Here is a 13,114-nt window from a genome sequence, read left to right on the forward strand (position 1 = left end):
CGATCAGACAGATGTTTCAATTCTTTTAATCTCAAACATCTAACAACAAAGACTTCTGATTTGAGGACAGTAAATGACGACTAACTTTTGAAACTGGAGTTGGCAATTTCGTCAGATGCATTACAACAAAAAATTTGTTCTTCTTGCCGCTTAAAGTTATCAAAGTATAAAAAAAGAAGATACAAAAGAGAGAGAAAATGAACTACCAGAATTGGTACGTACAATATTTCAGTTATTATACTGAGTTCAGACATACCTAACCTCTCGTAGAATTTTATGTCGATGTTTTAGTCTAATTTTTTTTTAGACACTACATAAGGAGGATTCTCCAAGTGAAGAATCTGATATAAAAGTTGGGAGCAGTGACGGTACATCTGGATTTTCGGAAGATAATCCATCTTTGCAAAGTGAACTAGTGGATTTTTTTAACAAAGGATTAGGTTTCTAAGGATCTTCGCCCTTCAAAGAACAAAAACTATCATCGAAGAGATATTTGGAAGAAAAATTAAAACAAATATTGTCCGTAATCGATAAAAAAAATTTTAATTTGAGCTGAGATGATCCACATGATCTTGCACTACGCCAGAGTTATCGAAGAAAAGTCAGCAAAACATTCACATTTAATCGAACTTAGCGTGCTTTTTTGGCCTTGGGTCTCCTAGACTCTTTTATCGGGACGATTGGACTTATATTTCGATGTCATAACCATGTACCCGTGGTTTGTCATTAGTTATGATCCTTTGAAACAAATGTGGATAGCCGTTGATGTCATTGAACAATTTCTGAGCGATGCTCATGCGACAGTATTTATGGTAAAAATTCAGCAATTTTGGAACAAACTTCACTCCCACGCGCTTCATGTCCAAAATTTTTTAAATAATTGCATGGCATGAGCCAACTAATATGCTGACATCCTCAGCAACTTTTTAATCGTAATTTGATGATTCTCTATAACGATTATCTTCACTTTTTAAACATTTTTATTAGTTGTTGATGTGTTAGGGCATTCAGGGCGAGCATGGTTATTCGCATATTTTCGACTTTCTGTAAAAAGCGTGTACCACTTGTACAAATTTATTTGACCTAAAGTACTCTTACCCTATTACACAGTCAGCATTTCAAGTGTTTTTGAGCACTTGATTCTATTTTTAACACAAAAATGAATGCAATCTCTTTCTTCCATTTTTTTCCATAAGAAAAATCGCCAAGCGTATCAAACACTCCTAACCTATTATGCTTCTCCCAAATAAACTAAATATGCTATATAGCCAATAATATGCAAACAATAATAATAGTAATAATAGTACTAAACTAATTATAATAGTACCAACGTAACTTAATAAAAAAATCGACAATAAAATGAACGTAGCCCACAAAATTTGAAAATCAACCTTATTTTTAAAACTGACCTCGTATGTTGGGTGGCCACAGGGGCGTTTATGTAGTATACTCCGCACTAACAACTGTATAATCTAGAAAAAAATCAGTGGAGTTTCACCCTCTGCGCACTAACTCTCCGCTACTCTAAATTAGAAAAAATCTTTTTATTTAATACATGAAAAAAAAAATGTAACATAAGAAATTCAGATTATGGAAACCAACAACTTTGAGAAAACGTACAACAAAAGTAAATATTTTAATTTATCGCGCCAACTCTATTACGTAACACTACACCATTAAAGCGCATATTCAAAGAATGAAAGTTTTTTTACATTATGATACTTATTTCTACACCTAATTTTCCAAGAAAATAGAAAAAACCAGAAGAAATTTCTCGAGAACTAAGCCAGCTATCTTTTGCACACCAGCCAAGTACCCTATTCATTCTGCTATAAACGATCCTAATCATAGATTAACCTCATCCTTCTTGCTATAGTGCGGTTTTTAACTCATCTTCAATTGTGATATTTGTTGACTGTCTATCGATTGATTAGGTTCGATTATACACTATTTCAATCAATAAATTGTGTGTTTAACTTACTATTTTTTCCATACAATTTAGTAATTCTTTTCAGTACTTAGAAATAAATAATTTTTAGTAGTTGCTTTTTTGTGTACTAATGAATATTTACTCAATTATGACTAATTTTTTTCTTTTTAAATTAAGAGATAAATTATTTATTTTTTACATAACTTTTTTGTTTATTTTTTTTTATTTTTAAAAGAATTTAAAAAAGTTTACAATTTTTTTCATTTTTTTTATTAATGGTTTGTTTATACAAGGTTCTAATAATACATAAAATAATTGTTTTTTTTTTATTATTCTTTACGAATCTTTTATTCAGGACTAACGCGGTTTGTTTACTTAAAGGCATTCATTACAGTTAGCGAGGAGAATATTTAAAAAGATAAAAGGAGCGCAAATGTGCAGCAATACTGGCAATTACTTTTGTCATTAATAAACTCGATTTTAACATTTAATTAGTTTATTTGATAGCCATCAATCATACGAAAACTAATTGGAAAATTTCTACAGATCATTTACTTATAAAAGCAATCTTATGTTATTTATTTGTAAGGTTACATGTCAAATTGAGATTTTTTTTAAATAAAAAGTGAAAAAAAACGTTACAATTAAGCGATTTATAATTTTTTACGTATGTTTCATGCAACGACGAATGTAAGTCATAGATTTCGATAATATCTACAAAAAAAAACTGTATTCAACGTCCCAAAGCGACATTCACTGTCTGTTGTGTATTACGGCAATCTTCGTTTGTAGCCAAAGATTGTTAACAGAAGGGTTTATACGAAGTTTGGACTCTCCACTTGGGCAGTAAAAATTTTCAAAGCGCAACGCTTTTTCCGTCACACCTATATAGATATACTAATACCGTTCTCTCTCTCTCTCTCTCTCCTGAAAAGAGCTGAGTTTACGCTGCTGCCAGCTCGAATACATAGATATACTTTATCATATTCGTCTACAAGCAGTTAAGTATACATGCACACACACGTGCTGTGCACGGCTGCTGGCCAAGTGGGAACTGGCAAGCACAGCGGATGTATGTATATCAGCACAGAGCAGAAGCAGCTAACTGCAGGATGATAAAGAGAGAGAGAGAGAGAGAGAGAGAGACAGAAAGCAAAAGTGTGTATATCTGTGTGCATACGTGCGCACGTGTCATGCAGGGTAGCAGTCGATAGTGTCAAAATTCGATATATACATGGTGGAAGAAAGAGGTAGAGGTGTGTTTTTATGGACGAAAAATTTCAGCTAATCACAGCGTTGGAGGAAGCAACCTTCGTTATTGAAAATATATATAAATATGGCTGTACATCAACATAAAAAAATTTTATTTAGAGAGTTTGAATGTATTATAAAAATCCAAACTTAAAACTAAAAACCAATAATAATTGCGTTTATTTTTACAGTTTATTATAGATACGGAGCCTACCGACAGTTACTATCGGTTGACAGTAGCACAGCTAGTAACAACGACGACCTATAGGTAAATTAGCTGCTGTTAGCATTTGAGGAATACACTCAGACAAGTGGACCGACGCGACGGCTGTACACAGTCCAGCTGAGCAACAATCATGTACTAGTGTCTCTGCTACTAAAAGGATTTGTGTTGAAAAGATATAATACATATGCTAAGAAGGTTATATATAAATGCAGACAATTTACATACAGTGACATAAATTAATATATAATCTTACTCTTAGTTGTAACAATAAATTTATTCGTAATCATTCGTATGCATAAAGTCCATTTATTTGCCTCTTGGGTGGTGTGGGTGGTCTGTGGGGAAGGGTTCCGTGTAAGGGTTGTAGAGAGTTCGTATGAAACGCCCCACAAAATTAACTATATAATATAAGTAGATATATATATATATATATATATATATATATTTACACGTGCTTAACATGTGCATGTATCCATAATTGTGGACAGTGTAACCCTTCACCATATGTCTTATGCAAAGGTCAAATAAGGTTTATGGCTTCAAGAGGTTTTTTGTAATATGTACACTTTATGGAATTGAAGAGAAATTTTAAAAATGTCGCAAAAATTTTTGATTTTCTTCGATAAACTGGAATTATTGATTTAAAAATGATGCATTGACAACTTTATCTTCAAATACTAAACAAACGCTATATTCCTCAAGGAATGCAGAATGGGCATAAAATAACTATTTTTACAGTTTCGTTAAGGTAACGATAATAATAACTATATTACTGAGATTGAATAATAGACAAGAGTTTAAAAAAATGAAATAACAACCTTTAATTTTATATATGTAAGATGTACATTTATAAATTCAGAATAAAAAATTTTTCTTGAAATGTCGCATGTTTTGAAAATAATTACATATGAGCATAAGCTTTTTCAGAAATTTAGCTTAAATGTTATTTTTTTAAAATATGAACTACGTCAAATGTCTAAAAAAATACAGAAAATGTACGAAAGAATAATTCTTACATTGATTTGAAAGCATTAAGGCACACAATTGGAAACGGATTTGTTTAGAAAAAATAAATTTGTAATTTATTAATTTGTTTCGATTTTTTCTTCTCAAAAAAAAGTAAAACTTATGTAAAAACTGTATGACATTAGTGAAAGCAATATAACTATGCATATAACCCCTTAAACAAATAAATAAAATTTAGGATAATACTGTCACACGATTTTGATATTTTAAAAGTACTATTTAATAACTAATTAAAGCAAAAATATTGCTACCACTACTTTACAAAATAGAAAAAAATATATTACCTCGCTTCAAAAGAACAGGCAAAATTTCATCTAAAGGATGAGTTAAAGAATAAACTGAGGATACAGTTGATTCATCAGTAAAAAAAATGTTTTTTGCTGGACCTAACACCTTTGACCTAAAAAAACAACAAACAAGTACTAGTCTAAGAGTTGTAGATTATCACTTGATAAACTAAGATTATAAATATACCGGTGAATATTTCCAACTGGAACTGAGGTGTCCAAAAGAATTCCGTATTTAGTAGGCCATATTGCTGTGACCTGAAAAATATATTGTATATTATTTAATAATATTATTTATTGTTTTATCATAATCATTTTAGGAACTGCTTTGCACGAATTCAATCGCTGTATTATGGCAAATGATTTTTTATTGCTACTGTTTACGGGAAGAGGCATATTTTTCATTTTGTATCTAATGTAGTCTTAATAATGAATTAATTCATAATTAACTGATTCTGTAATAACGTTTATTGACGATTTATTGACAAATCTGTGGAGATGTAGAACGAGACTAATTAAAACTAAAGTCTAATTTAAAACCATCATCGTTCTTCCTATGTAACACAATGAACACTACTTAGTGGCGCTTCTGTTATACCTAAAATATAGATTAAGCAGAACATGAAGGTCACACATATATACCTCTTTTCACCATAAATGTAATTTATTTAAAACTGGTATCTGCGTTTTAGTTCTCTCTAAGCTTAAATAACACCAAGTTAATAGAACATTTTTGTACAGAAATTTAAACGAAAACTTCTACGATAAAACGGTTTCATTAATTAATTTTAAATAATGTTCTAGAACTAAATTTTTACTAACACACGAACCTAAATATTTATGAAGTTATCTAATTAAAAAAATTACTACCTTTAAAAAATGTGCTTATAAATTAATATTTCATAGATTTTTCTAGCACGCTCAAGTTGTAAATACCATGGTTTTGTCGAAAAACAAGAAGTAAAATTTATAAGAAGGAGGATTTTGAAAAGTCATAAAATGTAGGAGTCTTGTTTTAGCCAGAGATCTTCCCAAAAGGATGTGTCGACCAAATCAGACACTGAAGCATTTAAAAGTACTTCTCCGCAGCACATTAAATGTGTATCTTTTATTTAAAACGCTGATTAATAAACGTATGATTTTATGGCTGTTAAGCCTTGATGTTGATAATTTAAAATTAGTTAAATTTTAGTCATGCAATTTTTCCACATTTTTAAAGGGCTCTTGTTTCAAAAGAACAACATATAAGAATTACTTGCTGTTTTTTTTATTTCAATATGATATTTCAGCAATATCACAGCAGAGAGTCATGAGAAAAATCGAGTTTGTGAAGAATGATCTGAAATTTCTAAATTATTTAAGTAAGAAATAAATTTATAATATGTTGTAATTTTATGAAAATCATTAGAAAATATTTTTACTGATCGACAACAGTGGAAAACTTCTGTGGATAGTATTACATTTTTTGAAAGTAAATTTTTTTTAGATTTCCAATAGTCATACAACATGATAAAAAAATATGAACTTTTTTCGCTAGAAAGTGAATTAGACATTCTACAGGTGTAGAAATAAACGATAACTGTGTGTTTGAGCATTGAAATTCAAAGTTACTTTCGTGCTTAAAAAAAAAAAAATAAAACAAGAAATTAAAAAAAAAAAAAAAAAACAAATGAAAAAATTATAAAGGAAATTAAAACAACAAACCAGGGGGTATTAATGGGTCATGGGACCCACGGTAAGAACGAAGTTTTTTAAACATGAGATGAGTATAGACACAATTTCTCACGTAACAAGGGGGTTGACAGACCCACAGAAAGAACGAAGCTCTGTAAACGTTAGTACTGCATTCATGTTGTTTACTAAAACAAAAACTTGAAAAACGTATAAAATAAAGAAAAAACAATAGTTTAGTACTCACAATGGTTGAACTTCGTGAGTACTGTATTTATGCACGACGTTCTCTTCTTTTCTTTATTTTATTCGTTTTTCAAGTTTTTGTTTTGGAAAACAACATGAATGCAGTACTAACGTTTATAGAGCTCCGTTCTTCCTGTGGAACTGGCGACCCCCTTGTTACCTGAGAAATTGTGTCTATACTCATCTCATGTTTAAAGAACTTCGTTCTTACCGTGGGTCCCATGACCCATTAATAACCCTTGGTTTGTTGTTTTAATTTCCTTTATAATTTTTTCATTTGTTTTTTTTTTTTTTTTAATTTCTTGTTTTAGTTTTTTCTTTATTTCTTGTTTTATTTTATTTTTTTCATTTCTTGTTTTTTTTTTTTTTTATATTTTATTTTTTTATATTTTTTTTCATTGTTTTGTATTTCCTTTACTTAATTTCTTTTGTTTTCATATTTAATCTTTTTTTTTCATTCCCTTTTTTATTTCATTTATTTTTCATCCGATTTTATTTATTCCTGTCTTTTGTAATTTTATTTCATTTTATTTCCATTTTTTATTTCATTTTATTTTCATATTTAATTTCATTAAATTAAAAAAAAAAATTGTTTTTTAACTTATTTTTTTGCGATTTTATAGCCCATTAATACAATTTTTGTTTTATTTTTATATAATTACTCAATGACATTGTGCCATTATTTGTTTATTAAATTCAAAATAAGTGCCCTTAAAAACCATTAAAATGATATGAAACTCGAAATATATTTACATAATTATCTTTCACAATTCATTTATGATTGATTTAATGAATTACTTCATTTATGAAATTATGTGATATAGTAACATAATTTGTTCGTCGAATTCGAAATAAGCGCCTTTAAAAACCATTGATACGTTCTTCAACTCTATTTCAAATGTTACTTTTTTTTTTTTTTTTTTTTTAGAATTGTAAAAGAAAAAAATTCAAAGTCAAAGAAGAAAAATTATTGTGGGAAAATAAATTTAAATTTGTTAAAAAATTAATTGCTTGGGAGTGTGAGAGGGAATGGTGGGCAAAGGTGTGCAGAAGAGTAACAAGTCACGGTTGGCAGGTATACATATATAGTGGGGGGAGGGAAAGGGTGTAGAGAACAGTAGGTGAGGGGGACGGGGTAAGGGGGGAACTTGAGAGAAAGAGACTTCCGGTTCAAAAAAAAAAAACTGTTGGTTTTAAAATTGCAGCCCCCCGAGTACGCGACATAAAGAACTTCGTTCTAAAAATGCTGTAGGAGTCAGGAGCTGACTAGAAGTTTGCATAACTGGTAGCCATTCTCTGAGGCACTTGTCGTGAATTTCCATAATACACTACATATACACTTTCTACAAAATAATTATTTACACAATGCCACGGCAATCCCCAGCACTGGGACTGAGGAGGGATGGAAACTCCCGGTCAGCCAGATCAAGAGGTGACCTTACTGGTAACAGGAAAGCCACTGGGCTGACTCACACCCTTTCCAGTTGTTTGTTTTAAAGAAAGGATAGCGCTGTCTTTCACCAAGCAGTGCGAAACACATAAGATCTTTGGGACCACATATGGAAAAAATCAATACATCAATACATATAAATTTTTTGTGCCAAGGGCACCTGAATCTTCAGAACCAGCATCCGTGTGATTATGTGACTACACAAAGATAGTGGTAGACCGGGCTACTCCTGATATCATTGCATCTGAAAGGCTCCAAGAGACGATGAAAAACACTTACAGCAGGGCTCCATATCCGTGTCTAGTCATGGATGTGGAAGACTGCTAAGCACTGGAAGTCGAGTGATAGATATTAACGCTGTAAGATTTATAAACACAACACCAAAACACATCAAGAATACACCACCGGAAAATAAGCAGAGCTAAATGTTAAGTAGACAAACAAAAACCTTATTATTACAGAATTCGAACTGGTGATTAAAAATGTGGTAAAAGTGGCATCAACAACAAACACAAATACAGCAAACCTGAGTAAAGACGGCATGAAAGTGCTTCTGAACCTACTGTACGAATTCAAGGACAGTTGTGAAGCGTTTAAAAATATGAAAAATCTCCTTGTGCAAGCTAAAGATGATTTGTCTAAGATTTCCTGGTACTCATTATTGAGAAAAATAGTGACGTTGCTGCGAAAAAACAAGAGAGAGTTAAGAGTAGCTCTGATGAATACTGGAAAGACGGATACCCAGAAGACATAAAAAATGAGGAGCTTGCAAGTTATGCTTTACTAGCTGCCGAGTTAAAAGACGTGTCGAAGTCCTCAGATGCTACAGATGTCTGGGATGTAGATACATAGCTCGGACTTGCTATGAGGAGAACAGGTCAAAGCTGTGCTTTCGATGCGGCAGTTGCAATCACCATAAGAAAGATTGCAACGAGGAAACCTTATATTTCAATTGCGAAATAACAGCTTATCATAGAGCAGGTAGCAGAGGCTGCCCTAAGTTCAGAAAAGTCCTAGACGATACTAAAAACAAGGTGACTATGAGGTGCAGATAAAGTCTTGAAGAACAGAAGCAGAACACCGATTGTGGAATCAAGCTGCACTGAGTTGCTACGGTCAACAGCTATGAAAGCAACAGGAATCGATGTACCTGCATAGCAAAAGATAACCAGACAAATAAAAGGGAAGGCCACATCCTAACGGTGATAAAACTCAGATGGAAGGCCACGTCAACAGCCAACACTCGGTGGACCCAGATTAAAGTTTTAATGTGAAAACAGATCCCGAGCCGAGCGTTCCAAGTGAAAGGTCCTGCCAGTTTAGTGGGTATTCAGTCAATACTGCTACAGACATCATAGAAAAAAATCTTTTCAGGCAGACAGCAAGTCCCACATAAAAAGAAGTTCGTACACTTTACTATCACGCGTTGAGGCATTCTGGATGACCTTGAATTAAAAAAAAGAATGATGACAATAATAATAATCAACTCTTTTTACTGTTTGCGAGAACTTACCGAAAATTCCATTGCTTGCAGTCAGAATCACATGAGGAGGCTTAAAAGAAAAAAGGCGGTTACATTTCTTGCATAAACATACACTACATTTACACAATACTGATGGTCAGTGGTGATGCCAGTGCTGTCGGCTTTTTCAGCAACAGCACCAAGATTGGCCTAAATTATACAAGCAGGATTAAAATAAAGTTAGTTGTTGAGCAAGTATAAAAGGACTAATCCGAGATAAAAGTAGAAGCTAATTCTTAAGACTGTTTTCTTTCATCGTTGAAGGCAGTAAAAGCGAAAAATAATAATATGCTTGAAAAAAGAGATGATTCTCGACAAGGTTGTTAATGACCTTAGATGCTACAGATGCCTGAGGCACGTGCATGTAGCTCAGAAATATTATAAAGACGATCAATCGAAGCTACGCTTTCAATGCGATAGCTACAACCATCACAAGGAAGATTGCAAGGAGAAGGCCAGATATTTTGCTTGCGTGACAAAAAGAGTAAAACACAGAGAAATAAAAGTGTAGAACACATTTATAATTAATTGCCTCTTTAACGGTGTTAGGGCTACAGGTAGGAATTAGCGGATCCGATGCTAGGCAGAGATCGCCGGCCTTACCGGCGAGGAGTGGTCCCTGAAAATATGAGGCTTCTCCAGGGATGCTAATTAACTTCGACCCGATACTTTGGCCGAGAGCGCTGGCTTAACCAGCAATAAGTGGATGTCCTGAAATACGGAGTCTTCTCCACGGAAAGGCTACACAGTTGCGAGTGGACCTTATGCGCCATGGGTGCAGAAAGTGCCAGCTTAACTGGCACGGTGTTTTACTACAGATACCCTACCATGCCCATGGTATGACATACGGGCGGTATCAGAGACTGGTAAACGGATGCGGTAATACATTCCCACACATAGGTGGTGAATAGGTGGCGCCAGCGATGAGGCCAATAGGCTGTCACGGTAACCCAGAAGAAAAAAAAAAAACAACAATTATTTCAAAGTTTAAAAGTGAAATCAACGAGTTAAAAAAAAAATCGCAATGCAATGGCTCGGCAAGGCATGGGTGGAACCGTGAAACCGTTTGACGACATGGAAGACAGCTGGAAGCTATGGATTGAGCGATTGGAGCTTCATTTTTAAGCTAATTCGATAAACGAAAGTAAGAAGGTAGCCCTATTCTTGACAAGGTTCCTGTTAAAAAATACATGCATTCTAGACAAATCAGCTTCTAAAGAGTATAAGGCATTGGTGGATTGAATGAAAAAACATTTACAGACAGCGCTCAGTGAAATTACCAAACGTTCCAAGTTTAAGAAGAGGTCACGCAAGGAAGAAGAAAAGATTAGAGAATTGTGTTCAAACCTGTAGCGATTATCAAAGCATTGTAATTTTGCAGCAGAGCATAATAGTCATCTGCGTGATAAATTTGTATGGGAAATACGTTGTGATTCTACTAAGAAAATGCTGTTACAAGAGAAACTCATGATGTAGCCAATATGCTACAAGTAGGAAATTCCATGATTTTTGTAAAGTCAACTAAGTTGCAGAAGAAAGCAAACAAAGGCCAAGTAGGTTTTAAACAAGAAGCGACCCAAGGGAAGTTCCAGTAAGGTAAATAAGCAAGCTTCAGGTATCGAGTGTTTTTGTTTCAAATGTACAAACTATGTATCGTCAAACTGTACATACCGTGAGTATGTATATAGTATACATAATTAAATGTGGCACTTAGCTCACACGTGAAAAGTTGATAGCAACAACATTAAATGTAGAAAAAGCCATTTGAGTATCAAAGGAAACATACTGTACAGAATGATGTGTCGAGTAAAAGTAGGGATGACGTAAAAGATAACTTGTATTTAATTTCAAACTACATTAATGCTGAAATAAAATTCATAACAGTGACTTTAAATGTTAAGAATGTTATAATTGAATTCGAAATTAGGTTTGGTAAATTCAGCAATATCTCAAGGTTTTTATTCGAAAAATATGGCTCACTAAAATAAATTAAATTTATCCTCGCGTTGATTTAAGAGTTATATAGGAGCAGTGATGTGGCCATTAGGCACCGTATAGGTAATCATCACTCATAAAAGGAATATTTTAACATTAGAACTATTTGTACTGCTGTGAGAAAGTGTGCCGGTTGTAGGTAAAGATAGGCTGTAAAAATTAATTATTATTAAAAAATATAGCAACTCAGGTGGTATTTTCATAGTTAAAATTGATGTCAGAGTTTTCAAGAGTTTTTTTCGGTAAGCTAAGATTGTATAATGTGAAAAAGTTTAAAAACATTATTCAGAGAAAATGCCACAATAGTTTTAGAAAAAATTTGAACAGTACCGTATGCGGTAGAAGAATTAGTTAAAAAAGAATGCGATCGTTTGGTCACCTTTAAAATTCTAGTACCAGTGTAATAAAACGAGCGTATTAACAAATTGAGCTTTATGCCACGTTACAAGCGTTAACAATCATCACCACAAACAAAGGTCTATTTTATTCTACTCGTTTGGCTTAACGTTTTTCATCGGCACCTGGCGTTAACTATAAGAAAATGGGAGATGAGAAAAGTTTAGATAAATTGTTTAGGTTGTGGTTTAGATCCTGAGGGTCTACATGTTATTGAGGACAAAATAGAGACAATTTAGTATATTGCAAAAGCAAAGAAAGTTAGAAGATAACAAAGTTTTTTGGGTATGATAAACTTTTATTCTAAGTTTATAAAAAATTGTGCTATGCTGGTAAGCCCCTTTTATAATTTTCTAAGAACAGATAGAAAACGGTGCTGATCAAAAAATTGTGAAAATGCTTTAACAATGCAAAATATTGATTAGCGTTCTATGAAATGTTGACGCATTTCAACCCTAAGTCACCAATGAAGGTATTGTGCGATGCGTCACCAACACATATTATTGCTGTTCTTTTACATGTAATGCCTGATGGTTCTGAAAGGCCACTTGCATTTAAATCACGTACGCTTACCAAAAAATAAGTACAAATAAATCGTAAAGCTTTAGTTTTCATATTTAAAATCGATGATTTCCATTATTCACTGTTTAGTTTTTGTTTCATTTTTAAGAAGGATAATAAGCCTCTTGTTTTTACTTTCAGGAACAAGCAAGGAATTTCTCAAATTTCTGAAAACTGTCTGTAAAGGTGGGCAGTTTCCTTACGGGGCTACGATTATAAAATTATTAAGGGGGATAACAACCAACGTGCTGATTTGTTGTTAAGTCTTAGTTTGACCAGTTCTCATAATAGAAACTTGGATGGTTATTCCGACTTTAATTTTGTCTCCAAGACATTTGTCTTTTTTGTCCGTAAATGCTTTACGATCTACATGTAATGACTGTCTAGTCATATTAGTAGAGTCAAAGAGTTAAAGTGCTGCCCCATCGCGAATGTGCAGGCCCAGGATTAACACAGACATTAAAAACGTTACTAATAGGTGTAAATTATGATTACGACATGGCAGCGATCCACCAAAGGGACATTTGGGAATGGTCAGATCTGCCTACTGTAC

The 13,114-nt window shown here is 33.0% G+C and overlaps 1 protein-coding gene across 1 annotated transcript in view; it reads right to left on the reverse strand.

The window, feature by feature from the left end:
* shtd (anaphase promoting complex subunit 1) overlaps nucleotides 1–13,114 on the reverse strand; it is a 901,519-nt gene that overhangs the window by 701,846 nt on the left and 186,559 nt on the right. The window contains exons 4-5 of the mRNA XM_089595858.1: nucleotides 4,908–4,978; nucleotides 4,718–4,833 (exon numbers count right to left, since the gene is read on the reverse strand). Coding sequence (XP_089451984.1) covers nucleotides 4,718–4,833; nucleotides 4,908–4,978 — 187 coding nt within the window. The remainder of the gene's footprint in view (nucleotides 1–4,717; nucleotides 4,834–4,907; nucleotides 4,979–13,114) is intronic.

Source organism: Copidosoma floridanum, unplaced genomic scaffold, assembly GCF_036245765.1.
Source record: "Copidosoma floridanum isolate Cflo_tuat_1 unplaced genomic scaffold, Cflo_Japanese_pri ptg000004l, whole genome shotgun sequence".
Taxonomy (NCBI): Eukaryota; Metazoa; Arthropoda; class Insecta; order Hymenoptera; family Encyrtidae; genus Copidosoma; species Copidosoma floridanum.